At 37.8% G+C, this 27,841-nt stretch overlaps 2 protein-coding genes across 5 annotated transcripts in view; one reads left to right on the top strand and one right to left on the bottom strand.

Moving 5' to 3' along the window:
- The window catches only part of pign (phosphatidylinositol glycan anchor biosynthesis, class N), a 35,021-nt gene extending 26,274 nt beyond the window's left edge, over positions 1-8,747 (bottom strand). For 2 of the 4 annotated variants that reach the window (XM_062985795.1, XM_062985796.1), the window contains exons 1-7: positions 8,566-8,747; positions 7,071-7,304; positions 6,756-6,877; positions 4,826-4,924; positions 4,618-4,724; positions 2,334-2,458; positions 833-963 (exon numbers count right to left, since the gene is read on the bottom strand). In XM_062985795.1, coding sequence (XP_062841865.1) covers positions 833-963; positions 2,334-2,458; positions 4,618-4,724; positions 4,826-4,924; positions 6,756-6,877; positions 7,071-7,304; positions 8,566-8,576 — 829 coding nt within the window. In that variant the 5' untranslated portion in view covers positions 8,577-8,747. Of the gene's footprint in view, positions 1-832; positions 964-2,333; positions 2,459-4,617; positions 4,725-4,825; positions 4,925-6,755; positions 6,878-7,070; positions 7,305-8,565 lie in introns of those variants that run through there. The other 2 variants (XM_062985797.1, XM_062985798.1) reach the window with 2 other exon arrangements.
- A 2,594-nt stretch (positions 8,748-11,341) lies between these two features.
- On the top strand, positions 11,342-25,870 carry cops5 (COP9 signalosome subunit 5). The gene is made up of 8 exons (XM_062985456.1): positions 11,342-11,668; positions 12,129-12,363; positions 13,990-14,118; positions 14,507-14,572; positions 14,891-14,976; positions 17,292-17,403; positions 17,987-18,135; positions 25,657-25,870. The coding sequence occupies exons 1-8, from the start codon at positions 11,532-11,534 to the stop codon at positions 25,745-25,747; spliced, it is 1,005 nt and encodes a 334-aa protein (XP_062841526.1). The 5' UTR covers positions 11,342-11,531; the 3' UTR covers positions 25,748-25,870.
- The last annotated feature ends 1,971 nt before the right edge of the window (positions 25,871-27,841 follow it).

The following is a 27,841-nucleotide window of genomic DNA, read 5'->3' as shown; positions in this document are numbered from 1 at the left end:
TCCAGTAGTTAGCCAAACTCCACCGATGAGATTTAAAAACTTGTGAAAAGCGCTCATTGGAGAGTAATAGCTGTTAAAGTCTCAAAGTGGGGGCACATTTTAAGACACATGGTTTTGGAATAGAAGACATCCGACCAGCTCATGGTCATTTACTTTTGGACATATGGTGTATGATTCTAATTGATTGTTTTTAAAGCAACATCTATTTTATAGCAACTTGCTTTTTTTTGATGCTTTGTATATTTTAATTTAATCTTAAAAATCTCATAAATTTTTAATCTTAAAAAATGAATATTTAAAAAAAAAGTGAAACCTTGTTTGGGAGGCAAAGCTTTCTATACACTAATATGACAGCCACTGTCTGGTCAGGTACTCAACAGACATAGCTGTCAATGTCTAAGGAAGGGAAGGCCAAAATAGAGGTAACCTTCTTGCCATTGCAACAGCATGCCTATTACCCTGGTTGAGGTGCCAGCATGAGACATGCAGAGACATGTTCCTCCATGCTTGTAGGGCTTTCCTTAGAAATCAGCCACAGTCCGGTGAAAAAAGGGCCCAGCAGCTTCATATATGTCGAAGGAGGCATACATTAGCCTGTGGCTCCTTGGCCAGAATGGGTGTCATGCATGTGGTAGAGGATGCAAGCATAATGGAGAATGGGATTTAGAGCAGAAAATAAAAGAACAACTTCAGTTCAACTTCTACTTAGTTTATTATAATGTTATTACTATATATATTATTATTATTATTGTAGGAATATGAATAAACAGCACAATACACTATCCCTGTATGTACAGTGATGGCAGCAACACAGGTTTGATATAGACCTTACCCCAGTTTGTCATGCCATGATCAGCAGTGAAAACATATGCGGTTCTGCCATCGTTTCCATAAAACTCGTCCAACACAGAAACAATCTCAGCCACTCCATTATCAACCAGGGCAATGTTATCAAGATACTCCCTAAAAAAGACAAAAATAAAAAAGGGTTAGCATCGTTATTTTTTCCTATTTTTGCCCAACAAACAACTTTAAGATTATTTGGAATATAAATCACGAGCCAGGCTTCCTAAATCAATGACTAACCTCACAAATGCTCTTTGGACTAAATAGGATCCCCATGATATTCAAAATCTTGTGGAAAGTGTTTATTGGAGAGTAATGGCTGTTAAAAGGGCCCAGCAGCTTCCTAAGAGGAGGCATACACTAGTCTGTGGTGCTAATTGGCCAGTGTGTGTGTATTGCATGAGATGGAGGATGCAAGCATAATGGAAAATATTTGAGGAAATTTTGTACTGCAGCTGCAGAATGCTTCAAAACATACCTTAATGCTTTGCAACCACTATATGAAGTCCAAAAAAGATCAAGGAGGGCTGACTGCCATGGGTTTTCCTCTGCAGCCACTTGACTTAAAACTCTATCATTTAATTATGTTAAAATTGAAACCAGAGGTGCCAAGCATTCAGTAATATCACAGTATGTTTGGCATGTTGTAAAACGGCAGGGAGCAAAGGCCAGTTTGAGTAATAAAAATAGAATACTAAAATTCATGTAAATCTTGCAAACATGCAACATAAAAATACAAACCAGAAGCATTTTCATTAGTGGTCTGTTTTTTTGGCCCCACTGTGTATGTCATTTGCTCTTTCCCAATTTCGTCTATTTTCACATAATTGTTGCACTAATATAATATTACATTTACCTCTTTTAAAGAGATACCTTAATCTTAAAAGTAAGGTTTTGGAGTGACCCGAATTTCATTGAGATGCTGTGGCAAGACCTTAAACAGGCAGTTTGTGTTCAAAAACCCTTCAGTTTGGTCAAATTAAAACAATTTTGCAAAAAGATGGGGCCAAAATACCTTTACAGCAATATAACTCTACTCTCTCTACGGGAAGAGAAAGCCAGACATTAATTTTATGCAAAATGTTGAATAGAATAGAATGTTTTTATTAGTCATATACAGGTGTACAGTAGAATGAAATTCGGCACCCCTGGAGCAGAGACGGTTAAGGGTCTTGCTCAAGGGCCCAACAGTGGCTGAAGTGCAGAGCTGGGATTTGAGTTCTCAACTTTTCGATTCATAGTCAAAAGCTCTACCCACTGAGCGCCCACTGTCCCTTAATTTTACAGAGTTATTTGGGCCTAAACTCATCTTAAATTAAATAAAAGACAGTGGAAGCATATTCTGTTGACAGATGAGTGCACAGTTCTACCTGCGCAAACAGAAGATATATGAATAGAAAAGGTATTAGAAGTCTTTGTAAGTAGAGGAGGGGTAATGAATTGACCGAGCTCAGTACAACCTCAACTCCCGTAGACAAAGGACTTACTTCGACATGGGTCGGTGAGCATGTCCGTTGGTATCAATTCCCAGAAGATGAAGAAAAAACACAATCTGATCTTCGTGCAGTTTAGACATGAGAGTTTGATTGTCTTTTGCTGAGCTAAAAAAGGACTGGATGAAAAGGAAAAAAAACACTCTTGAATATTAGCCACTCATACTGTCTGTATATTTTGCACAATGGTTACAGTGTAAATAAATGCACTTGCTATATAAATACCCACATGATCAGTATTTAGCATCTTAATACATGCTGAGCAATAACCTCTTTTTTCTGTACCCAGTTCTTTGATTGGGTTGGGAAAGCCCAAACTGATTTTAGAAAAACACTCATAGAAGCTGAATAAATTTTGGGTTATTCACAGCAGCTGTAAAGTGACATATTAAGACATGTGCACATTAAGAACAGAAGTGATGTGGTGGAAAAATAACATCTGAAATTTGTGACAAGGTCATGACTAGCAAAATTATCTTAATTGATTACAAGCAAAAACGTGTCAAAGATTACCAAAAAAAAGTTTAGAAACATTTCTCCACTCACAAGTGATACGGATTTAATAATTTATCTTTATAAGTTTCTTTGTCTTTATGCATAAAGGGCAAGACCAAAATACTGTTTTGAATGCTTGTGACCATTTATCCCTCAAATGGCACTGCATTAAAAATCAAAATGCATTTGTAATGTTCAATAGCCAGCTTCCGTAACATCACTGAGAGGCGATGGGGTTACTTGTAATGGCATGGGTAACATGTAAAAAGAATGTTAATGCTGATGTTAATGAGGAACTGCAGTGCTTGGTGGCACTATATCATGCAAGATACGCAAACAAAGACTGTCCGATTGACATTAAATTTGGCATAGTTCTTCTGTGTCAAATCCTCCTTCAGGTTCTATGCTACTGGCATCATATCTGGAAAGATAAGGCCCCTAAGTCGTGCAGACATGAAGTACGTCAGCAGGTAGTAGAACCCGCCCACCCAGCCCCACTACTCAAATGCTCAAGCTCAGTCAGATTTGTCTAATGGTGACACCATAGTGTGGCGTCAAGCTTTGATGTCCACATTACCTACCCTGTACAAAATTATTTTCCCATGATTACTTGTCTCATGCCCTATATAGCTGCGCCCACTCAGATTATGAGCTTAATTGCATAATCTGCAAATTCACACACATTTCTGAGAATTTTCTGCTAGAATTTCTATACAGTGCTGTTGCCAGATGCCAATAAAACATGGGTAGAGCAAGCCAATCATAAAGCACACACATATTTAGCTCTAACTTAACTAACTAAAACTTCAGAGCCACATAGTATAGGGTATAAATATGGTGTAACTGCTATGCTAGGTGGGGCTTTAATATGCAAAATAATGTAACGCAAAAAGGATTGTCCAATTAACACTGGCATAGTGGGGCCGTGTCACATCCTCTTTTGGAAATGGTCGAATACTCACGTATTGGGCTACATAGGGTTAATTTGTGCTTGAACTCGGAAATTTACAGTTGTGGCATATATTTATACTTCTTATTTGTTTGGAAATTAAAGTGGATTTTTTGCCCATGTCTGCTGTATACAAAACAGAGCTGCTCAACAGTTTGTGGTCGCCGTTGTCTGATTTTCCTCTTAATGATGCACCGTACATTTTCAAAAGTGGACAGATATACACTGCATGCAGGCCAGACAAGAACAAACACTCAATGTCTACAAAAGCCACACTGTTATAACTCATGCAAAACAAGGCCTGGCATTCCAGTATACCAATATAAGCCTATGCATTAATGGCATCTTCACATCTATGCAGATCACATATGCCATGGCCAAATGACATCACAGATTATATCTGTCTTTTCCAAAAACAAGCTGAAACATGAACTCATCCAACCACAGAACAGGTTTTTACTATCTTTCTGTCCATCTCAAATGACTTTGGGCCAGGAAAAGCTCTTTGGATAATACAGTTTTAAGTTGCATTTCTTGATGCAGCGATGGGCTGACTGTGGTAAGAGACAATGATTTTGCAAAGTACTCCTAAGCCTATGAGGTTGGCTCCATTATGTTCTACTGCTTTTCATATTTACAAAATACAAATAGGTTTGTCAGTGAAAATACTGAAAATGTTTTGTTTGTACTTTTTATCAGGTAAATAAATGTTCCAGTCATTGAACAAATTACATTTTTTAGTTTTTATTGCATTTTTTAAAAAGTGTCTCATCTATTCTAGGAATTGAAATGGTCTATCAGTTAAGAATCCACTACCATAGTATACAGACATACCTTTACTTCAGTGAACACCCAGGTATCCAGTTTGGAGGCGTCAGCGGAGGCAAAATCCTCCATTTCAGCAGGATAGGTGTTTGTGTACATATGGTCTCTACTAGCCCCTAAAATGAATTAAAAAAAAAAAAATGTTTTAGAGAAACAGTCATAATACAGGGCTGCCAAATTTCATTCTGACTGTGTGTGCACATTGTTTTGTCCTTACCTTTAGCAAACATGGGTAGGATGTCAGGGCTTCCCCAGCTCCATGTGTACCTGCTTTCATTAAACACAGAGTCAAATTCAACTGGATTCTCCTTCCAGCCTGTATACACAAAGGGTCAAAAGGGTCCAATTATTCTCACACCCAAAACTAGTCATTTTTAAAAATTATTTACTACCAACCAATAATAGATTTAGTATAACTATGCCTAGAATTCTGTAGCACATTTAAGAATAAAATAAGTAAAGCCACAAAAATTGTTGGCTGTGTCCTACTAGAATTAAAAAAGTCACTTTTTGTTTAATTTGTTTTGTGCAGTTTAATTATGATTTAAGACCAGTTAAATATAAATAAAAATAGCAATTAAAAGAAAATGAAAAAATCCTCTCAATGAAAACATTTTTATAGAAAACTGCAGGTGAGTAATTGAAATAGGTCTTATCATGATTATTACACAAACCTCATTTTAGAAAGGGTTAGAGTACTTTTTTATAAAATGCAATACAATCAAGATATATTGATTTGTTATTTCTCCAACCATTTTTGGGAAAAAAACCAAAGAAATTACTTTTTATGTTTTGGCTGACCAATTTGATTATGTTTTGTAAATATATGCAACTTTTGAATTTGATGCCTGCTGGGATGGAGCAAAATAAAAGTGAAAACTTTATAGAATATAAAAAAAGGATCCACCAAAGGCTCAGACTTTGCAAGCAAAGATGGGTCGTGGTTCACCACTTTGTGACAGACTTCATAAGTGAAATCAGTTCAAAAAGAACATTTTCAATGCAATTCTGCAAACAATTTAGATATTGTAACATCTGCCTTACATAATATTGTGAAAAGAGTTCAGATAAATCTTAAATCTGTTAAATGCTCTCAGTTAGCACTGACTCTCAAACTGGCCATTGTAATCAATATAGCCACAGAAGCTTGAGTTTACTCAGAAAACCGATGCACTTTATTGCTGCATTAAGAAAGCTGTACAGTGGGAACGTGTGTTGTAGTCAGACAAGCATGAGCTTGTTTTTGTGAAAGATGAACGTCAATTTCTTTGTGCCAAAGATGAAAAGGACCATCCAGACTGTTAGCAGTAAAAGATGCAAAAGCCTACATCTGTCATGGTATGGGGGTAACTTGCATATGTGTTAAAGTACAATTGACACAAAGGAGTGTATTGGGATTTTAGAAAGACATATTTTAGAGACATGCTTTCTTTTTCCTTTGTCACTTAAACATTCAACAGAATGAACAATTTATAGATTCTTACTTTTATTACATTTTACAAAATGTCCAAACTTTCCGGTAATGGGGTTTGTATAAGAAGTACTATGCATACTGTGTTTGACAGATATTTTCGTTTTGTGCTATTTTAATGGAATTTGAAAATCGATTCATTAAGTCTGGGTGGGCTTTACAATATTGTTATGAAAAGAAAATGGTCTCCTGCTGTCTGACAATTTACAAATACAGTGTTCTGGAATGCCTTACATCTAATAAGAGGGGTTTTCTCTCTTTAAATGTATAAATAAGAAAACAAAAGCAATATTGTAATGATAATATGTGGTATTTATGTATACTAATGTTATTTTGCATAATAAACAACCTTCATAAAGAGAAACAAAAATCTTATTTGAGCACAAAATTCAAATGGTATTATCTGATGTTGAGACACTCACTCTGTTACTATTATTTATGGTTATTTACCTGGATTTTAAAAATACTGGGCCATGCAATGCAAGAACAATGCAGAAATAAAGGCTAATAATGCAGAAATGTAGTCCAATCCTTATTTAGTTATTTTTAGTTTTTCATGTAAATAGTTTTGGTTCCGTAATAAAAAAAAAAATTACATTAAAATTACATTAAACTCAATTTTTGCAGTCATTATAAACATTTATAATATGACTTATGAACACTTAGTCAGAATTACCTTTGGCTACAGCACTGACATCCTCATAAAAGCCTGCTATCAGGGCAACGTGTCCAGGACGGGACTCTGTGGGCACTCGTGTATGTGACACCCCCCATGTGCCTTTCTCTTGAATTACACTTCTAATTAATGGAAACACAACCATGTCAAGGCAACTCATAGAAGCCAACAGACTAAATTTACATACTGCATTTGCTTAGACACATGTTCAATGACTTTGATAAGCATGTTACAACAATAACTGGGAAAAACTGCAGTAAAAATAAAAAATAAATAAATATTTAAACCACTCAAAGAATGGCCTGTAATCAGTACCTCAAATAAGGAGTCCGTGTTGTCCCATTGCTATATGGTTTAAAAATGCTGTCAGCTCTTAGGCCATCTGCCACAAAGAGAACCAGACGCTTGGCTGGAGGGGGCAGGGGCACATGCTGAGGCGCCATACCATGAACCAAAGGTGATGTGAAGTAAATGTCAAATATGGAAATGAAAAAGACCACATGGACCAGAAGCCCCAAAATAAAGAATGTGATCATATTCATTTTGGACCTGTAAAATAAAAGAGAGCTACTTCTTAGCTGGTCAGGACATGTATACAGCAGGGTAACTAACATCCCAAACTTGGCACTACACAAGTTCATGATTTTTATGATATTTGTTTCAAGTTGTTTGGACATGTTCTCCCATGTAGGTTTCATCTGGGTACTCTGGTTTCCTCACACCTAACGTAAACAAAGCCCCCACATAGATTGGCTACTCTAATGTGCCCAAACGTGTCAAAGCATCTAATTGTGTGGTACCCAATGGACTGCCATCACGTCCAGGGTTTACTTTCCTCTTAGTGTTTTTGAATTAACTTCTGGCTTATCATAGTCTTGATCAGGATGAAGTGGTTACTTAAGAGAACTTTTATAAATCACTTTTATCAATCAAATTTGTTTTCACTTTTTGGCTAGGGACCAAGTGTACTAAAGATACCCATATGGGAGGAGCAAAAAATAGTGCAAACCATTGATTGGCCATGACTGCAATCACAGAATTTAAATTGACTGAGAAGATGCAAGTGCCATAATAAGGCCCAACTGCAATAGATTTTATTAAAGCAACGACGTGGGGGAAAGATAAAAAATAAAACAGAGCTACAGAAAATTAAACAACCATAGTGTGGCAAACCGAAAATCTGTCATGTTTACTATTTACAGTAACGGTCGTGTATTAGCGACTTGTGAAGAATACCATCACAGCCTCACCTCCTCCTTGTTTAATAGGTAAGCTTATGTAATTGAAAATAAACAATAGCAAATTACGTATTTGGATGCATTTCAGATTGCACTGTAGGGTACCATACAATGGCAAAAAGCAGAATCCAAATTTAGGAAAGGAACTTAGATAAACTTAAGATAAAGTACAGGTCACTTGGCAACAGAAACAACCACTAAATTCCTCCTATAAGTCATGTTACTGATATGCCAGCCTTTCCTCCAGCCATGCTTTAAAGATAAAGATCTGTTGTTTTAATTAACCTTGTAGTTTTTAGTGTCTAAAGCCGCAGCGGTTCCATATGTACCTTCAAATGCCAAACCGTTTAATGATACTGAAACAGAGAAAAACACTTGGCTAAAACTTTATACAACGTAAGAATTTGTAAATTGTAAATTAGGAATTGGTAACACAATCACAAACAAGTTTCCATGAATTATAATACAGATATAGTATACAGATTATAGTTCAGACACCACTGGTCGAATTCCATGTTTTAATTAGATACACACGATACACACAATATTTACAATGTATTGTCGTATCTTACCTGTGCCACATTGATAAGTGAATGATTCATTAATGCCTGCTTTACCAATTACCAACTTAAAAAATAAACACCACCGCGAAACATAATCGAAGACTTATTAATTCAATAAGTGTTGTTCACTAAATTTAACTAAATACTTGACTTAATATAGCAGGAAGACACGTTAGTGCCTGCTCACTGCTTCCTAGATGACGCCTGGACACAACGCCTCTCGAAGGATCATGGGTAATGTAGTACTTATGTAGTGTTTATCAATCTTGTTTAATAATGTAATATTTTTCTGTGTTCTGTGCAAACGTATGTGGACCCGACTCATTGTGCCTACCATCACACACGAATTTTCAAAAACATTCTTCAAAATGTTGTGGAAAGGCAAACGTTGTTATAATAATAATAATAATACATTTTATTTATATAGCGCTTTTCAAGATACTCAAAGACGCTTTACATAAGACAAATAATCAAAACAAATACATACACCATACAAATCATAGTACAAAATCTAAATAGTACATCAACATCAAGAATAATTAAGATAAAAACAAAGAGAGCAGCATAAGACAGTTCATTAAAAAGTAGCTAAATTATGTTATAGTTTCGTAACGTCTTTACGTTTTTGCTTAGAGATTTTTTTTACCCTGGTGAGTGTCCATTATGCACCTTTTGCATGCTTTGGATTTTTTTTTCATATTTTAACAGCTTTTAAAAACATGACTTTTAAACTGGCGTTATTGGTTATAGGCTTTACACAATCAAAAAGCGGAAGCATGATAACATTAACAATTATTTTTGCATAATGACAATACATTATAATCAAAATTGTTAAGGCTAAATAGGCAACTGAAATATTTTAGAAGTTAATTTGTTTATTTGCGAATGATTTTACGTTTTAAGTTTTTATTTATTCTGTTTTATTTATTATTCCTATTCATGTCCAATTGATGGCGCCATAGACACATTTTGTTGCCACGTTGAGAGAAAGTCATTTTTATTGTGCCTGTGATATACTTGTCTAAGATCTCTGTTATTATAGGTCCAAGTATACTGTTTAATTGATAATAGGGTACAACAACTTTGCAGTGAGTATGCAGAGAGCTTATGACATCTTTTTTAGAGAAATTCGAGAAGAAATTGAGTAGGCTTCTATTTACTGCAGTAATTAAATTATAAATACCCTAGTAGTTATGTTGAGGTATGCACGTTACTAGACAATAATATCATTTAGCAGACGCTTTTATACAACGTGATTTACAACTGTATATACAGTACAAAACTTAGGAACTTGGCAATAATGGATCTAGAGCAACCTTGAAAAAGTAGTCAAGCCGAGCTACCACTGTCCTTTTAACATAAACCACCCTGAACATTATTTTAATTATTTTTAATATTTCTGAGACGTTGGGACGTTTTGTAAAATGCAGTAAAAAAAAGAATCTGTGAATTTGTTAATTTTCTTGAGTGTTTATTTAGCTAAAAAAAAAAAAAAAGTAGAAAGAAAAGATTTCTGATGTTTTCACTGCATTTAGAATTTGGGACAAAGGCAACATAAGTGAGAAGTTTATGAAATATTCAAATTACTGCATTCCAGATTAAGCAGGTGAATTGGTAACGGGTAAGGAAATCATGATTGAGTATAAAATGAGGATCCACCAAAGGATCAGTCTCTACAAGCGATGATGGGTCATGGCTCACAACTTTGTGCCAAACTGCCAATTGCCAATCAGTTCAAAAGAGCATTTCACAATGCAAGATTGCAAATACTTTAGTCCTCCACAAGCTACTGCTTATAGTACTGTGAAAAGATTCAGGGAATCTTAGTTTGTCTGAATATGTTTGACCTTTGAGCTTGTCACTTAACAAGCAATGCAGCTTGAAACTTTATTACATGACTCTAAGCAGAAATGTCTCAGCATTCTTTGGGCCTGGGTTTACTTTAAATGTTCTGAAAGACAGTGAAAACATGTGCTGTGATCAGATGAGTCCATGGTTCAGAGGGGGAAATGTGGAAGTCAAGGAATATCTAGACTGTTATTAGGTATGGTATGGTGGTGCATCAGTGCCTGTGGCATGAGTGACTTGCATATGTGTGAAGGTACCACTGACGTGGAGGCATATGTTGGAATTTTAGAAAAACACATGCTGCTATCAAGACAACTGCTTTTCCTGGAAGCCTCATTGTGTATACACTGCAATCATAGACACAGAATACGTTTGCTTGACTGGCATGCCTTTACGCAACAATGGACTTGTGAGCAGCTAAAGTCTCATATCAAGCAAGAATGGACAAAAATTCCACTTGCAAAACTGCAACAATTAGTGTCCCCAGTTCCCAAAGAATAATAATAATAATAACAACAACAACAATAATAATAATAGTAACAATAATACAGATGTCTCGTCAGGTTAATTTGAGCTATTAAAAAAGTTCAAATTTTACTTATTCCTAGGTTTCGTATTTAAATATATTTGAAAAGTCTATAACTTTAAACTTGTACACACAGCAAAAAATAGCATCCGCTAAAGTATAGAAGGTACAATTTTACTTTTTTAAGTAAAGAAAGTTATTTTATCATCTGTTGTATTTAAGTATTAAAATACTTAAGATAAACAGAAACTAAACTACCTATAAAAAAGCATTTTTAGAAGGAGAAAAAAAACTATAAAACTGAAGAAAACGTATTTGTCAATAATGGTTTATCGAATATTGAGTCCCTGGAGGGGGAGTTATTAGTCATATCTGGCAACCCTACTCGGAATCGTCGATGTCTATTGAAGTAGTAGCAGTAGCCACTAGCATGTAGCCAGCTAAACTCTTGGATTCTGTAATTAATGAAAACAGCTGTTTGGGAAGCACTTACATATTTTAAGAAGTGTTCTTTAAATAATCTAGTATTTACTTTAGTTTGCATTAAACTACAGAAAATAGGAAAAAGCTAATTTTTGTATAGGAGTGATTAGCTGTAACTATGGCCGGGAGCAGCATAGCACAGAAGACCTGGGAGCTGTCGAACAGCATCCAAGAAGTTCAGAGTATTGATGAAATCTACAAATATGATAAAAAACAACAACAAGAAATTCTGGCTGCCAAACCGTGGACAAAGGAGTAAGTATTACACACATTACAGGCGAAATTGTTATGCTAGAAAGCTGTGTGAAGTCCTGTCTGTGCCGTACTTTACCTTTTAAACGGATTCAAAGTGCAATAGTCACGTTTAGCCATTTTTAATATCAGAAACGATTATGTAATGCAATACATTTTAAAATGCACTTTTACCCCATCACTAAAAAAAGGACCTAAAAAGGACTACTGCATTTCCCAGATTGTGTATTTACTAATACATCATATACCACCAAGGTTATGCCAGTAAGATTTTTGGGTTTTGAGTGTTCCCTCGTGTGATACAAAAACAGTCTAGGTCCAGTTAGTTTGCAAAAAAAATATAATTATTAAAAGCTGGCTCTGTATATTTTTTTTATATTGTGACTGTTCTCCTTTTACTGCTTTTAACACATTTCCAATACGTTTGTTTGTTGCGACTGGTTTTTTTTGGGGTTTTTTGCAGCCACCATTACTTCAAGTACTGCAAGATATCAGCTCTGGCTCTTCTAAAGATGGTCATGCATGCTAGATCGGGTGGAAATCTGGAAGTGATGGGACTCATGCTGGGAAAAGTGGATGGAGAAACCATGATGATAATGGACAGCTTTGCTCTGCCAGTGGAGGGCACTGAGACCCGGGTCAATGCCCAGGCTGCAGCTTATGAGTATATGGCTGCTTACATAGAGAATGCCAAACAGGTAATTTCACATCTTCACATTCAACAGTGAGCATTACTGGGAATGCTTTGATCTTATAGAATGTGTTGTATACTGGCCAATATAAGCCTAAAATTATTGGAACTTGCATACAGTCAACTCTGTTACTGTAAGCATGTCAGTTTCATACCAGTATAGATCAAATATTAAATCGTTCATTGTGGTATATCAGAAGTGGGATTGAGATATCTTTTATGTTCCTAAATGTAGATTGTCATAAGCACTACAAATTCATTTTCACCCTGATCACCTGAAATGTTTTTTTCCTAATTTTTTATCTAATCTTTATTAATAAAATTATCCAAATCTATAAAATTACTATAAACAATGCCTTTTTGTAAGGGTCATATAGATTAACCTAACATTTTCTTAAATGTTATTGAGTGTCTTTGAACTTTGAGATTAAAAAATAAGGGCCCCCACTAAGCACCAAAATTTTACCCCATGAACATACTTCATGTGCCTTGATCCATATTTTGTTACATTATTTTCTGAGTAACTGTGTGTGTAAGAAAGAGAGAGAGTGAGTGACTGTGTAATTACATCATGTACATGGTAAAAACATGCCATGCACCCCTACAGTAGTGAGGCAATAAGTTAAAATAAATGAATGAATCTATAAATATGCCAGCGCTTTTTTTTTTAATTGGCCTTTTATATGCTGACTAAATTAGCAGATTCAACTTCCATTTTATTTAACATTTTAAAACAAGCTGTTTGTTGATTTTTGTTGTTTTTAAAGGTACTTTTGCAAATAAATGTACTTTCGTAAATAAAGTATTTGTTTGAACAGTATTTGCTGAGTTATAGCAAAATGTAATATCTGTGTATGTAGCACACTTTAATAAACAGTCGTAAAAATCTAGGAATATTTATTTTATCTTAGTAATTGTAATGTCTGGGAAAATGGTGGGAAAATGGGAAACAATACAGAACTTTTAAAAAAGATGTTAAACAAAATATACTATGCATTACTAATATTATGTGGACTGTGTTATGTGGACTGTTTTGTGTCTCATACCATATACTATCATTCTAAGTATAATTTTGATTTAGTATTGTCCAGTGGTGTCATTCCTTAATATTGTTTAATACTTATTGTGTTTGGGATGCAGCCTCTTGCCATGACCATACACTTTTTAAGCTTTAGTATGAGGAAGTGTTTAATAAATCTTGGTTACTATAAAAAGTATGAAGAACTGTGAAAACATTGCAGATATGTGCAGCCTAATTTGTATAGAAATCATACATGTAAATAATTTACACAAACACTTTTGCAATGTTTTTTCCAGTTAGTCAAACTTGTTCTGTCTATACCAGAATTCCTTTTTAGCCCATTTGAAAAAAAATGACACATTCAGGGAGAAGTGGAGCTAATATTACTAGAGAAAACAAATCTGCAAATCATTTATAATTATTTATTTTCAAGGTTGGAATAATTAAAATGATACAGTAGTCTTTACTACAGTTTAGTCATATGCTGCTACCAAAAGGTTTTTGTAATGGGAACTTGATGGTTAGTATGTTCGATCCACTTGCATGGTATTTACATCATATTGCTATAAGGATGAATTAAATTAATTGTGTCTAAAATTGTTTTCTCTTCAGGTAGGGCGATTAGAGAATGCCATTGGATGGTACCACAGTCACCCCGGTTATGGCTGCTGGCTCTCTGGCATTGATGTTAGCACCCAGATGCTCAATCAGCAGTTTCAGGAGCCTTTTGTGGCAGTGGTGGTAGGTCTTATAGGGAATTTTTTAATCTCATGTTTATTTTCTATTAGATTAATTTTGTGCAGTACATCCCCATCAGTATGCACAAAGTAAAAAAAGAATGTGAATGATGGTTTCACTGGAGCTGTGGCAGTGATCTATGACCGACCCTGGGATACAAATAGTCTAAGTGACATTTGTAGTGGTGCCTGATTAATGGTTGTTGCTTTTGTAACAGTATACAGTATGTTATTTACACTTCAGTGACATTGTAGAGTTAGTGCTAAGGGCAAGTAATAATTGGGTATTCATAACTAAGTTATTCATTAGATGGCTCTGGTTTGTTTGCTTTGTGGATGACTTACTGAAATACTTCTTCTCATACATCATATAACTTACTTTCTCATAACAGATTGACCCAACACGTACCATATCTGCAGGAAAAGTGAACCTGGGGGCTTTCAGAACATACCCAAAGGTAGTAATATTTTTTAGTTTAAGAATTATGGTTTTATTGTTTTTCTGAACATTTTTACTCAGAATGTTATCTATAAATTACATTTCTAATCTAAAAATCTTTATTCTCAGGGTATTGCAGTCATGTATGGATGTTTACCCAGTTTTGATTATAAATACTTAACTAAAGTACTAAAAGTGGTATTTTGATCCACATAACCTAAAGATGCATCTCAAATGTGGTCTCCAAGCTTCAAAACAGTTCTTAATGACAATGCTTGACAAAGGGATAAATAAAAATAAAATCTGTTTAAATGCATTTTTTCTTTCTGGATGTAAGGGATATAAACCTCCAGATGAGGGGCCATCAGAGTACCAGACTATACCCCTTAATAAAATTGAAGACTTTGGAGTGCACTGCAAACAGTAAGTGTTTTCGTGGTTCAAAATATATGCCATTGTTTATTATATTTTCCTTTAGTCAAGGGTGCATAAATAATTGTATTTTAATTATGATCACATTGCTGAACCTAGACCTGACCAACTGCAGCAACCCCAGATCATAGCACTGCCCCCACAGGCTTGTACGGTAGGCACTAGGCATGATGGGTGCATCACTTTAGCCGCCTCTCTTCCTACCCTGATGCGCCCATCACTCTGGAACAGGGTAAATCTGGACTCATCAGACCACATGACCTTCTTCCATTGCTCCAGAGTCCAATCTTTATGCTCCCTGGCAAATTAAAGCCGTTTTTGCCGGTTAGCCTCACTGACAAGTGGTTTTCTTAAAGCTACACAGCTGTTTAGTCCCAATCCCTTGTCCCTTCACACTGTGTGTGTGAAAATGCTCTTACTTTCACTATTAAACATATCCCTGAGTTCTACTGTAGTTTTTCTACGATTTGATTTCACCAAACGTTTAAGTGATTGCCGATCACGATCATTCAAAATTTTTGTCCGGCCACATTCCTTCCTCGAAGATGATGTTTCCCCACTGTCCTTCCACTTTTTAATAATGCGTTGGACAGTTCTTAACCCGATTTTAGTAGTTTCAGCAATCTTCTTAGATGTTTTCTCTGCTTGATGCATGCCAATAATTTGACCCTTCTGAAACCGATTAACATCTTTTCCACGACCACAGGATGTGTCTTTCGACATGGTTGTTTAACAAATGAGAAGCTACTCACTGCATTAGTTAGGGTTAAATAACTTGTTGCCAGCTGAAACATAATCACCCATGCAGTAATTATCCAATGGGAGGCTCTTACCTATTTGCTTAGTTAAATCCAGGTGGTGACCTTTTTTTTTGGCCAGGCAGTGTATAATCTGATCAGGGTTGTGTCGGGTCTGGAGCCATCTGGAAACATTGTATGTAGGGCTGGGTGATATGACTAAAAAACTCATATCTCGATATGCTTTTGAGAAGTGGTGATATACAATACAATATAATGTAAACTTAAAGTACAGTACAATGGCTGGCCACTGCCCGTATTTTAGCTTATTTTGTTTATAAGTTATTTTAAAAACACAGAATATTGTAGTTCTAAACAATTCTGACTAATTAGTGTTTATTTTTTGTATTATTATGATGCAAATAATAGCCTGTTTTTCAAGGCTAGAACCACAAATGAATCTCTTTAACAAATGAACTGATTCATGGTGTTGTTAACGCTCGACACCATAATGAAATAGAGTAAGCAAAACGAATGAATCTTTACCATAGATAAGAGCACAGTTCCCTGATTCGATTCCAATAAATAATTCATTTGAAAAGAGTTGTTTTTGACTCGTTTACTCAGTGATTCAGTTTGCATGTGTGTGCGTGCACGCGCCCACCCGCTCATGCGTGAAAAAACGCCTGGTGGGCACTGCTTTTAAATGTTCTCAATTGGTAACCTGTGTATCCCAGGCATACTCAATATAACGAATATGGTCATTTTCAACATCGTGTAAAGAGTAATATATAATATATCGATATTTGCGATATACCGCCCAGCTCTAATTGTATGCAGCGTTCTATATACAGTGGATACACCCTGGACAGGGCATATTTTGGGAGGTGGAGGGAAACTCAAGTACCTGAGGTATGGACACAAGGAGACCACATCAAACTTTTCACAGACAGTGAGCAAACAAAATGCTGTGCCACCTTTTCTGTGTAAATCTTCCATTATTCATGTCGCCACCCTGATGCATTTTTGCCAAGGCAATGAGAAAAAAAAACACTGTCCCTCTCTCCTTCACAGCCAGTTGTTTCTTTTCAAGGCTGGCATCACCACCAGTAAGATTTGATTTCAAGAGTTTAAGCCCAACCTCTCCATTGGCTGAATGTGTACATCCATTTATAATAATATTAAGCATCATATATTATTTTATTGATAATCATGCAGTTCTAACAAATTGTTTTTAAATACACTATTTGGCCAAAAGTATGGTGACACCTAATCATGAGCATAATAAAAATGCTTAAAAACTATGGGCATTACAATGTTATAGCCCCCTTTAGTAGCAGTAATAACATCCACTTTTCTGGGAAGGCTTTGCATAATAATTCGGACTAATTTATTTTTAAGTACATCAATGGCCATGTCTAAAACACCTGAACTCAATTAGCAGGGGTGTACACATACTTTTGACTACATCTTGTAGTTATACATATTCAAAAAATATTCAAAAAAGACTCAATGTAATAAACATCATGTTAGATGATGACATTAAGTGTGCATCATATTTTTCATTAGGTACTATGCTCTAGAGGTGACATATTTTAAGTCTTCTCTGGATCGAAAATTACTCGAGCTTCTCTGGAATAAATACTGGGTTAACACTTTGAGTTCATCAAGTCTGCTAACAGTGAGTATTGTTCTTGTGATTTTTTTAGTTAGTTTATTATTTATTTCATTAATCTGTTATTCAGCACATCTAACTGTATTTTATTTGTATTGTGTAAAAAGTTAAATAATAAGGCTGTAATATTAAGAATCCTGCTTAAACTTGGCATATTTATTGGCAAAAATATGTATTTACTCGTTAATTGCTAAAGCATAACTTTGGTACTACACAGACAGATGATATTTCAGCATGTTTTTTTTTTTTTGTGTTCTTTGTATTTAACATGATTTATACCGTTGACAGACATTTTTTCTTGGGCTTTTAACCAACAATTGAGCTTGTGAGCAAAGATCAATTGACTGACTGGAGAGTTATTAAATCATCCACTATATCTTAAGGTTTGTGTCAGAGGCTTTTATTAGTGGCTTCACACCTATGGAGTGAGCTCCTTACCTTTGGCAAACTGCATATTCCAGTTAACAACACAGGTTTAGGCAGTTTAGAACTTCAAAATAATCCTGAAAAGATGTTTTTTGTTTCAGATCCTTGCATTGTGAGGAAAATCTGGTCATGAGCTATTTAATTATCACTGTCCTGTTTGCAGAATGCAGACTACACTACTGGGCAAGTGTTCGATCTCTCTGAAAAGCTTGAGCAAGCTGAGGCCCAGCTGGGGAGAGGTAGCTTTATGCTTGGCTTGGACACACACGATAGGAAGTCTGAGGACAAACTTGCAAAGGCCACACGAGACAGGTAACACAATAATTCTTGTGAATTTTGTATTGTTGCACATTACCTTATTGTGAGTAAAGATAAGGTATATATCACCTTAATTATTTATTTATATACAGTGTATCACAAAAGTGAGTACACCCCTCACATTTCTGCAAATATTTTATTATATCTTTTCATGGGACAACACTACAGACATGAAACTTGGATATAACTTAGAGTAGTCAGTGTACAGCTTGTATAGCAGTGTAGATTTGCTGTCTTCTGAAAATAACTCAACACACAGCCATTAATGTCTAAATGGCTGGCAACATAAGTGAGTACACCCCACAGTGAACATGGCCAAATTGTGCCCAAAGTGTCAATATTTTGTGTGACCACCATTATTATCCAGCACTGCCTTAACCCTCCTGGGCATGGAATTCACCAGAGCTGCACAGGTTGCTACTGGAATCCTCTTCCACTCCTCCATGATGACATCACGGAGCTGGTGGATGTTAGACACCTTGAACTCCTCCACCTTCCACTTGAGGATGCGCCACAGGTGCTCAATTGGGTTTAGTCCATCACCTTTACCTTCAGCTTCCTCAGCAAGGCAGTTGTCATCTTGGAGGTTGTGTTTGGGGTCGTTATCCTGTTGGAAAACTGCCATGAGGCCCAGTTTTCGAAGGGAGGGGATCATGCTCTGTTTCAGAATGTCACAGTACATGTTGGAATTCATGTTTCCCTCAATGAACTGCAGCTCCCCAGTGCCAGCAACACTCATGCAGCCCAAGACCATGATGCTACCACCACCATGCTTGACTGTAGGCAAGATACAGTTGTCTTGGTACTTCTCACCAGGGCGCCGCCACACATGCTGGACACCATCTGAGCCAAACAAGTTTATCTTGGTCTCGTCAGACCACAGGGCATTCCAGTAATCCATGTTCTTGGACTGCTTGTCTTCAGCAAACTGTTTGCGGGCTTTCTTGTGCGTCAGCTTCCTTCTGGGATGACGACCATGCAGACCGAGTTGATGCAGTGTGCGGCGTATGGTCTGAGCACTGACAGGCTGACCTCCCACGTCTTCAACCTCTGCAGCAATGCTGGCAGCACTCATGTGTCTATTTTTTAAAGCCAACCTCTGGATATGACGCCGAACACGTGGACTCAACTTCTTTGGTCGACCCTGGCGAAGCCTGTTCCGAGTGGAACCTGTCCTGGAAAACCGCTGTATGACCTTGGCCACCATGCTGTAGCTCAGTTTCAGGGTGTTAGCAATCTTCTTATAGCCCAGGCCATCTTTGTGGAGAGCAACAATTCTATTTCTCACATCCTCAGAGAGTTCTTTGCCATGAGGTGCCATGTTGAATATCCAGTGGCCAGTATGAGAGAATTGTACCCAAAACACCAAATTTAACAGCCCTGCTCCCCATTTACACCTGGGACCTTGACACATGACACCAGGGAGGGACAACGACACATTTGGGCACAATTTGGACATGTTCACTGTGGGGTGTACTCACTTATGTTGCCAGCTATTTAGACATTAATGACTGTGTGTTGAGTTATTTTCAGAAGACAGTAAATCTACACTGCTATACAAGCTGTACACTGACTACTCTAAGTTATATCCAAGTTTCATGTCTATAGTGTTGTCCCATGAAAAGATATAATGAAATATTTGCAGAAATGTGAGGGGTGTACTCACTTCTGTGATACACTGTATGTGTGTATATATATATATACAGTGTATCACAAAAGTGAGTACACCCCTCACATTTCTGCAAATATTTTATTATATCTTTTCATGGGACAACACTATAGAAATAAAACTTGGATATAAGTTAGAGTAGTCAGTGTACAACTTGTATAGCAGTGTAGATTTACTGTCTTCTGAAAATAACTCAACACACAGCCATTAATGTCTAAATGGCTGGCAACATAAGTGAGTACACCCCACAGTGAACATGTCCAAATTGTGCCCAAAGTGTCAATATTTTGTGTGACCACCATTATTATCCAGCACTGCCTTAACCCTCCTGGGCATGGAATTCACCAGAGCTGCACAGGTTGCTACTGGAATCCTCTTCCACTCCTCCATGATGACATCACGGAGCTGGTGGATGTTAGACACCTTGAACTCCTCCACCTTCCACTTGAGGATGCGCCACAGGTGCTCAATTGGGTTTAGTCCATCACCTTTACCTTCAGCTTCCTCAGCAAGGCAGTTGTCATCTTGGAGGTTGTGTTTGGGGTCGTTATCCAGTTGGAAAACTGCCATGAGGCCCAGTTTTCGAAGGGAGGGGATCATGCTCTGTTTCAGAATGTCACAGTACATGTTGGAATTCATGTTTCCCTCAATGAACTGCAGCTCCCCAGTGCCAGCAACACTCATGCAGCCCAAGACCATGATGCTACCACCACCATGCTTGACTGTAGGCAAGATACAGTTGTCTTGGTACTTCTCACCAGGGCGCCGCCACACATGCTGGACACCATCTGAGCCAAACAAGTTTATCTTGGTCTCGTCAGACCACAGGGCATTCCAGTAATCCATATTCTTGGACTGCTTGTCTTCAGCAAACTGTTTGCGGGCTTTCTTGTGGGTCAGCTTCCTTCTGGGATGACAACCATGCAGACCGAGTTGATGCAGTGTGCAGCGTATGGTCTGAGCACTGACAGGCTGACCTCCCACGTCTTCAGCCTCTGCAGCAATGCTGGCAGCACTCATGTGTCTATTTTTTAAAGCCAACCTCTGGATATGACGCCGAACACGTGGACTCAACTTCTTTGGTCGACCCTGGCGAAGCCTGTTCCGAGTGGAACCTGTCCTGGAAAACCGCTGTATGACCTTGGCCACCATGCTGTAGCTCAGTTTCAGGGTGTTAGCAATCTTCTTATAGCCCAGGCCATCTTTGTGGAGAGCAACAATTCTATTTCTCACATCCTCAGAGAGTTCTTTGCCATGAGGTGCCATGTTGAATATCCAGTGGCCAGTATGAGAGAATTGTACCCAAAACACCAAATTTAACAGCCCTGCTCCCCATTTACACCTGGGACCTTGACACATGACACCAGGGAGGGACAACGACACATTTGGGCACAATTTGGACATGTTCACTGTGGGGTGTACTCACTTATGTTGCCAGCTATTTAGACATTAATGGCTGTGTGTTGAGTTATTTTCAGAAGACAGTAAATCTACACTGCTATACAAGCTGTACACTGACTACTCTAAGTTATATCCAAGTTTCATGTCTATAGTGTTGTCCCATGAAAAGATATAATGAAATATTTGCAGAAATGTGAGGGGTGTACTCACTTTTGTGATACACTGTATATATATATATATATATATATATATATATATATATATATATATATATATATATATATATATATATACTGTATATACACAGTACTTAGAGTAGTCAGTGTACAACTTGTATAGCAGTGTAGATTTACTGTCTTCTGAAAATAACTCAATACACAGCCATTAATGTCTAAATGGCTGGCAACATAAGTGAGTACACCCCACAGTGAACATGTCCAAATTGTGCCTAAAGTGTCAATATTTTGTGTGACCACCATTATTATCCAGCACTGCCTTAACCCTCCTGGGCATGGAATTCACCAGAGCTGCACAGGTTGCTACTGGAATCCTCTTCCACTCCTCCATGATGACATCACAGAGCTGGTGGATGTTAGACACCTTGAACTCCTCCACCTTCCACTTGAGGATGCGCCACAGGTGCTCAATTGGGTTTAGTCCATCACCTTTACCTTCAGCTTCCTCAGCAAGGCAGTTGTCATCTTGGAGGTTGTGTTTGGGGTCGTTATCGTGTTGGGAAAACTGCCATGAGGCCCAGTTTTCGAAGGGAGGGGATCATGCTCTGTTTCAGAATGTTTCCTCAATGAACTGCAGCTCCCCAGTGCCAGCAACACTCATGCAGCCCAAGACCATGATGCTACCACCACTATGCTTGACTGTAGGCAAGATACAGTTGTCTTGGTACTTCTCACCAGGGCGCCGCCACACATGCTGGACACCATCTGAGCCAAACAAGTTTATCTTGGTCTCGTCAGACCACAGGGCATTCCAGTAATCCATGTTCTTGGACTGCTTGTCTTCAGCAAACTGTTTGTCAGCTTCCTTCTGGGATGACGACCATGCAGACCGAGTTGATGCAGTGTGCGGCGTATGGTCTGAGCACTGACAGGCTGACCTCCCACGTCTTCAACCTCTGCAGCAATGCTGGCAGCACTCATGTGTCTATTTTTTAAAGCCAACCTCTGGATATGACGCCGAACACATGGACTCAACTTCTTTGGTCGACCCTGGTGAAGCCTGTTCCGAGTGGAACCTGTCCTGGAAAACCGCTGTATGACCTTGGCCACCATGCTGTAGCTCAGTTTCAGGGTGTTAGCAATCTTCTTATAGCCCAGGCCATCTTTGTGGAGAGCAACAATTCTATTTCTCACATCCTCAGAGAGTTCTTTGCCATGAGGTGCCATGTTGAATATCCAGTGGCCAGTATGCGAGAATTGTACCCAAAACACCAAATTTAACAGCCCTGCTCCCCATTTACACCTGGGACCTTGACACATGACACCAGGGAGGGACAACGACACATTTGGGCACAATTTGGACATGTTCACTGTGGGGTGTACTCACTTATGTTGCCAGCTATTTAGACATTAATGGCTGCGTGTTGAGTTATTTTCAGAAGACAGTAAATCTACACTGCTATACAAGCTGTACACTGACTACTCTAAGTTATATCCAAGTTTCATGTCTATAGTGTTGTCCCATGAAAAGATATAATGAAATATTTGCAGAAATGTGAGGGGTGTACTCACTTTTGTGATACACTGTATATATATACACGTATATATACAGGGGTTGGACAAAATAACTGAAACACCTGTCATTTTAGTGTGGGAGGTTTCATGGCTAAATTGGACCAGTCTGGTGGCCAATCTTCATTAATTGCACATTGCACCAGTAAGAGCAGAGTGTGAAGGTTCAATTAGCAGGGTAAGAGCACAGTTTTGCTCAAAATATTGCAATGCACACAACATTATGGGTGACATACCAGAGTTCAAAAGAGGACAAATTGTTGGTGCACGTCTTGCTGGCGCATCTGTGACCAAGACAGCAAGTCTTTGTGATGTATCAAGAGCCACGGTATCCAGGGTAATGTCAGCATACCACCAAGAAGGACAAACCACATCCAACAGGATTAACTGTGGACGCAAGAGGAAGCTGTCTGAAAGGGATGCTCGGGTGCTAACCCGGATTGTATCCAAAAAACATAAAACCACGGCTGCCCAAATCACGGCAGAATTAAATGTGCACCTCAACTCTCCTGTTTCCACCAGAACTGTCCGTCGGGAGCTCCACAGGGTCAATATACACGGCCGGGCTGCTATAGCCAAACCTTTGGTCACTCGTGCCAATGCCAAACATCGGTTTCAATGGTGCAAGGAGCGCAAATCTTGGGCTGTGGACAATGTGAAACATGTATTGTTCTCTGATGAGTCCACCTTTACTGTTTTCCCCACATCCGGGAGAGTTACGGTGTGGAGAAGCCCCAAAGAAGCGTACCACCCAGACTGTTGCATGCCCAGAGTGAAGCATGGGGGTGGATCAGTGATGGTTTGGGCTGCCATATCATGGCATTCCCTTGGCCCAATACTTGTGCTAGATGGGCGCGTCACTGCCAAGGACTACCGAACCATTTTGGAGGACCATGTGCATCCAATGGCGGTGCCGTGTATCAGGATGACAATGCACCAATACACACAGCAAGACTGGTGAAAGATTGGTTTGATGAACATGAAAGTGAAGTTGAACATCTCCCATGGCCTGCACAGTCACCAGATCTAAATATTATTGAGCCACTTTGGGGTGTTTTGGAGAAGCGAGTCAGGAAACGTTTTCCTCCACCAGCATCACGTAGTGACCTGGCCACTATCCTGCAAGAAGAATGGCTTAAAATCCCTCTGACCACTGTGCAGGACTTGTATATGTCATTTCCAAGACGAATTGACGCTGTATTGGCCGCAAAAGGAGGCCCTACACCATACTAATAAATTATTGTGGTCTAAAACCAGGTGTTTCAGTTATTTTGTCCAACCCCTGTATGTATATATATATATATATATATATATATATATAGATAGAGAGATAGAGATAGAGAGAGAGAGAGAGAGATAAGGTTTGTGTGAATATATATTACACACATTGCTGTGCGTTGATCAGGGTGTGGCTCTCCGTACACAAAGCTGATCCACATATGAACTCGCCTCGTGGAGGTGAAAAGATGCAGTCGGCTACTGCACACGTGTCAGGGGGTGCGTGCCAGTTTCGATCTCCTTAATCAGGATTGGAGATCAGCATAAGTAGAGAGGAAGCATAATACAATCGGGTAATTGGATACGACTAGATTGGGAGGAAAAATGGGAAAAATTCTAAATAATAATTAGGAAAACACTTCACCATCGACACTGTAACACTTATAGCCTTAAACTGTAGGGGTATCAATTTGTCCTGACTGCTGTAAGATATCGGGATGAATTTCTCAGAGCATTTGTCAGGCCTTACCCTAGTGTTGTGTGCCTTGGGATCCACCTGGCACAACACTATGCCCTGCAAGAGTGTGTAGGCAGTTCCTGGATAACTAAGGCATTGATGCCATTGACTGGCACTCATGTTCCCCAGACCTGAATCCAACTGAGAACCTTTGGGCCTCTGAACCTTATGAGTCTGTCTGAAAATGTAGTGAGCTTTCTACATAGACATTATTTTACATCAACCTATGCATGCTCCCGAAGAAGGCAGCAGTCCATGACTGCAAGCTGAAGAGACACTGGGTGATGTAACTGGATACTGACCCAAAGCACACATTTTAATCAGCTCAAGAATGGTTAAAAAAGAAGAAGATTCGTGTTTTGGAATGGCAAATTTAGAGTCTTGACTTTAACTTTTATTTAAATGATGTGGCATGACCTGAAGAGATCTGTGTATCAAGGCATTCCAGAAATATTAACTAAACAAACACATTTGCTGGAAGTAATAGTTTAAATTTTTTAACATTGTGTAAATCGTATATGCAACTACAGAAAACATTAGGTTGATTGATTGCTTAAAGGGGGATCTACAGTTTTTTACATTTAAGGGTTCACTTAAATTTTTTCCTGTAAGTACAGCTGTCTGTATTAGTAGTGTAGGTAGATTGTATTTATGTGTCTATAATTGTGATTTATACAACAATTAGACAACATTTTATTAGTAATCAATGCAGAAATCCAGGTAATTGCAAGGTTTCACTTAATAAATAGCATGGGGAAAAATAAACCACAACATATTTAATTTGTTTCTTTTGAAGGATGTACAGTATTTGTTTTTCTTAGCTCAATCAACAATACATTGTATTTATTCAGGGGTGTCTAAACTTTTGCATAAGATTTTATAATTAGTAACAAATCTAAGACTTCTTATCACATGTATATGTTTAATTATTCAAAAGCTGTTTAAAACTCTGTTATTTTCAGCTGTAAAACAACTATTGAAGCAATCCATGGCTTGATGTCCCAAGTCATCAAAGATAAACTTTTTAATCAAGTTAACATGTCTGCCAACTGACTGCAAAATAAAAAAAAATCTTGAATGTTTGTGAACTTGGTCTTGTTGAGCATGAATGGATTGAAATAAGTACAAACTCTTAATGTATTTACTTGTCAATAAAGCAATATTGTTAAAATTTGAGTTTGTTATATGTTAATTGAATTGTTTTGTTTTAATTTCACTCATTATACAACCCCAAATCAGTAAAAGTTGGGACAGTACAGAAAATACAATAAAAATGCAGTGTTCCTTACATTTACTTTGATTTTTATTTGACTGCAGACAGTTTGAACCCAATATATTTCATGTTTTGTCTGCTCAACTTCATTTAATTTGTTAATATACCTCCATTCCTGCATTTCAACACATTCCAAAAAAGGTTGGGAAGGGGGCAATTTAGGGCTAGTAATGAGGTGAAAAAAATAAATAATGATGTGATTCCAAACAGGTGATGTCAACAGGTGATTGTAATCATTGTTTGGTACAAAAGCAGCATTCAGGAAAGGCTTTGATGAGCAAAGATGGCTAGAGTATCTCCAGTTTGTCAACAAATGCGTGAGAACATTATTGAAATGTTTAAAAACAATTTACGTCAAAGAAAGATTGGAAGGTGTTTACATATTTATCCCTCTACAGTGCATAATATCATTAAACGATTCAAGGAATCGGGTGGAATTTCAGTGGGTAAAGGCCAAGGGAGCAAGCTTAAGCTGAACGCCTCTGATCTTCGTTCCCTCAGAAAGCACTGCATCATGAACCGCCACTCAGCAATAGCTGATATAACCACATGGGCAAGGGATAACTTTGGCAAACCTTTGTTAAGCCCTCCAATACAGAGTTACATGCACAAATGCCACTTAAACTTTACTTTGCAAAAAAGAACCATGTCCAGAAGTGGCGTCAACTTCTCTGGGCTCAGAGGCGTCTAGGATGGACCATCACACAGTGGAAACGTGTATTGTGGTCAGATGAATCAGCATTCCAGGTCTTTTTTTGGGGAAAAATGGACACTGTGTGCTCCGGACCAAAGACGAAAAGGACCATCCAGACTGTTATCAGCAACAAGTCCAAAAGCCAGGGTCTGTTATGGTATGGTGCTGTGTCAGTGCCCTTGGCAAAGGTAATTTACACTTCTGTGATGGCAGCATTAATGCAGAAAAATACATTGAGATCTTAGAGCAACATATGCTGCCTTCAAGACGTCATCTTTTCCAGGGACATCCATGCATTTTTCAACAACACAATGCAAAACCACATGCTGCACACATTACTAAGGCATTGCTGCGAAAGAAGAGGGTACAGGTACTGGACTGGCCTGCCTGCAGTCCTGACCTGTCCCCAATAGAGAATGTGTGGAGAATTTTGAAATGAAAAATGCGACAACGACGACCCTATACTGTTGCACATCTTAAGACATGTTTGCAGAAAGAATATGACAAAATAAAAACTGAAACACTAAATCGCTTGGTATCCTCGGTGCCAAAACGTCTTTTAAGTGTGGTGAAAAGGAATGGCAACATTACAAAGTGGTAAATGCTTTACTGTCTCAACTTTTTTTAGAATGTGTTGCAGGCCTGAAATGCAGAAATAGATGTTTTATTAATTGTTTATTAATAAATGAAATGAAGTTGACCAGACCAAACATGAAATACCTCAGGTTCATCCTGACTGCAATCAAGTAAAAGTCAAAGTAAATGTAAGAAACTTTGTGTTTTATTATAATTTGCATTTTCTATGCCCTCCCAACTTTTTCTGATTTGGGGTTGTATGTAACATAGAGCTGAAACAGGTTATTAAGGTTTGTTACATAAAGTTATTAGGATCTTTTCTTTCTAAACATCATATCAGTGTGAAATATGTGTATGCAACGTTTTTTGCATTTGTTCCTTTCTTTTAAATCTGCATAGATTAAAACCTACATACCATGTGGGCCAGAATCCTCCTGGGGCTTACTGAAACTGGGTGTTGTATCGTGTTTGCTTTTGTGTTGAGTAATTTTTATAAGGGAGGGGGAATCCAAAATTTGTCCAGGTTGAGTATTACTTTGGCATTGGAAAGTGTAGATTTGGTGGTGAAATTAAGGATAAAGCCCCTGTTTTAGACTAATCACAT

This window comes from Trichomycterus rosablanca, chromosome 23 (genome assembly GCF_030014385.1).
Source record: "Trichomycterus rosablanca isolate fTriRos1 chromosome 23, fTriRos1.hap1, whole genome shotgun sequence".
NCBI classification, from domain to species: Eukaryota; Metazoa; Chordata; class Actinopteri; order Siluriformes; family Trichomycteridae; genus Trichomycterus; species Trichomycterus rosablanca.
The sequence above is the reverse complement of the archived record's forward strand: the minus strand, read 5'-3'. Positions and strand labels throughout refer to the sequence as shown.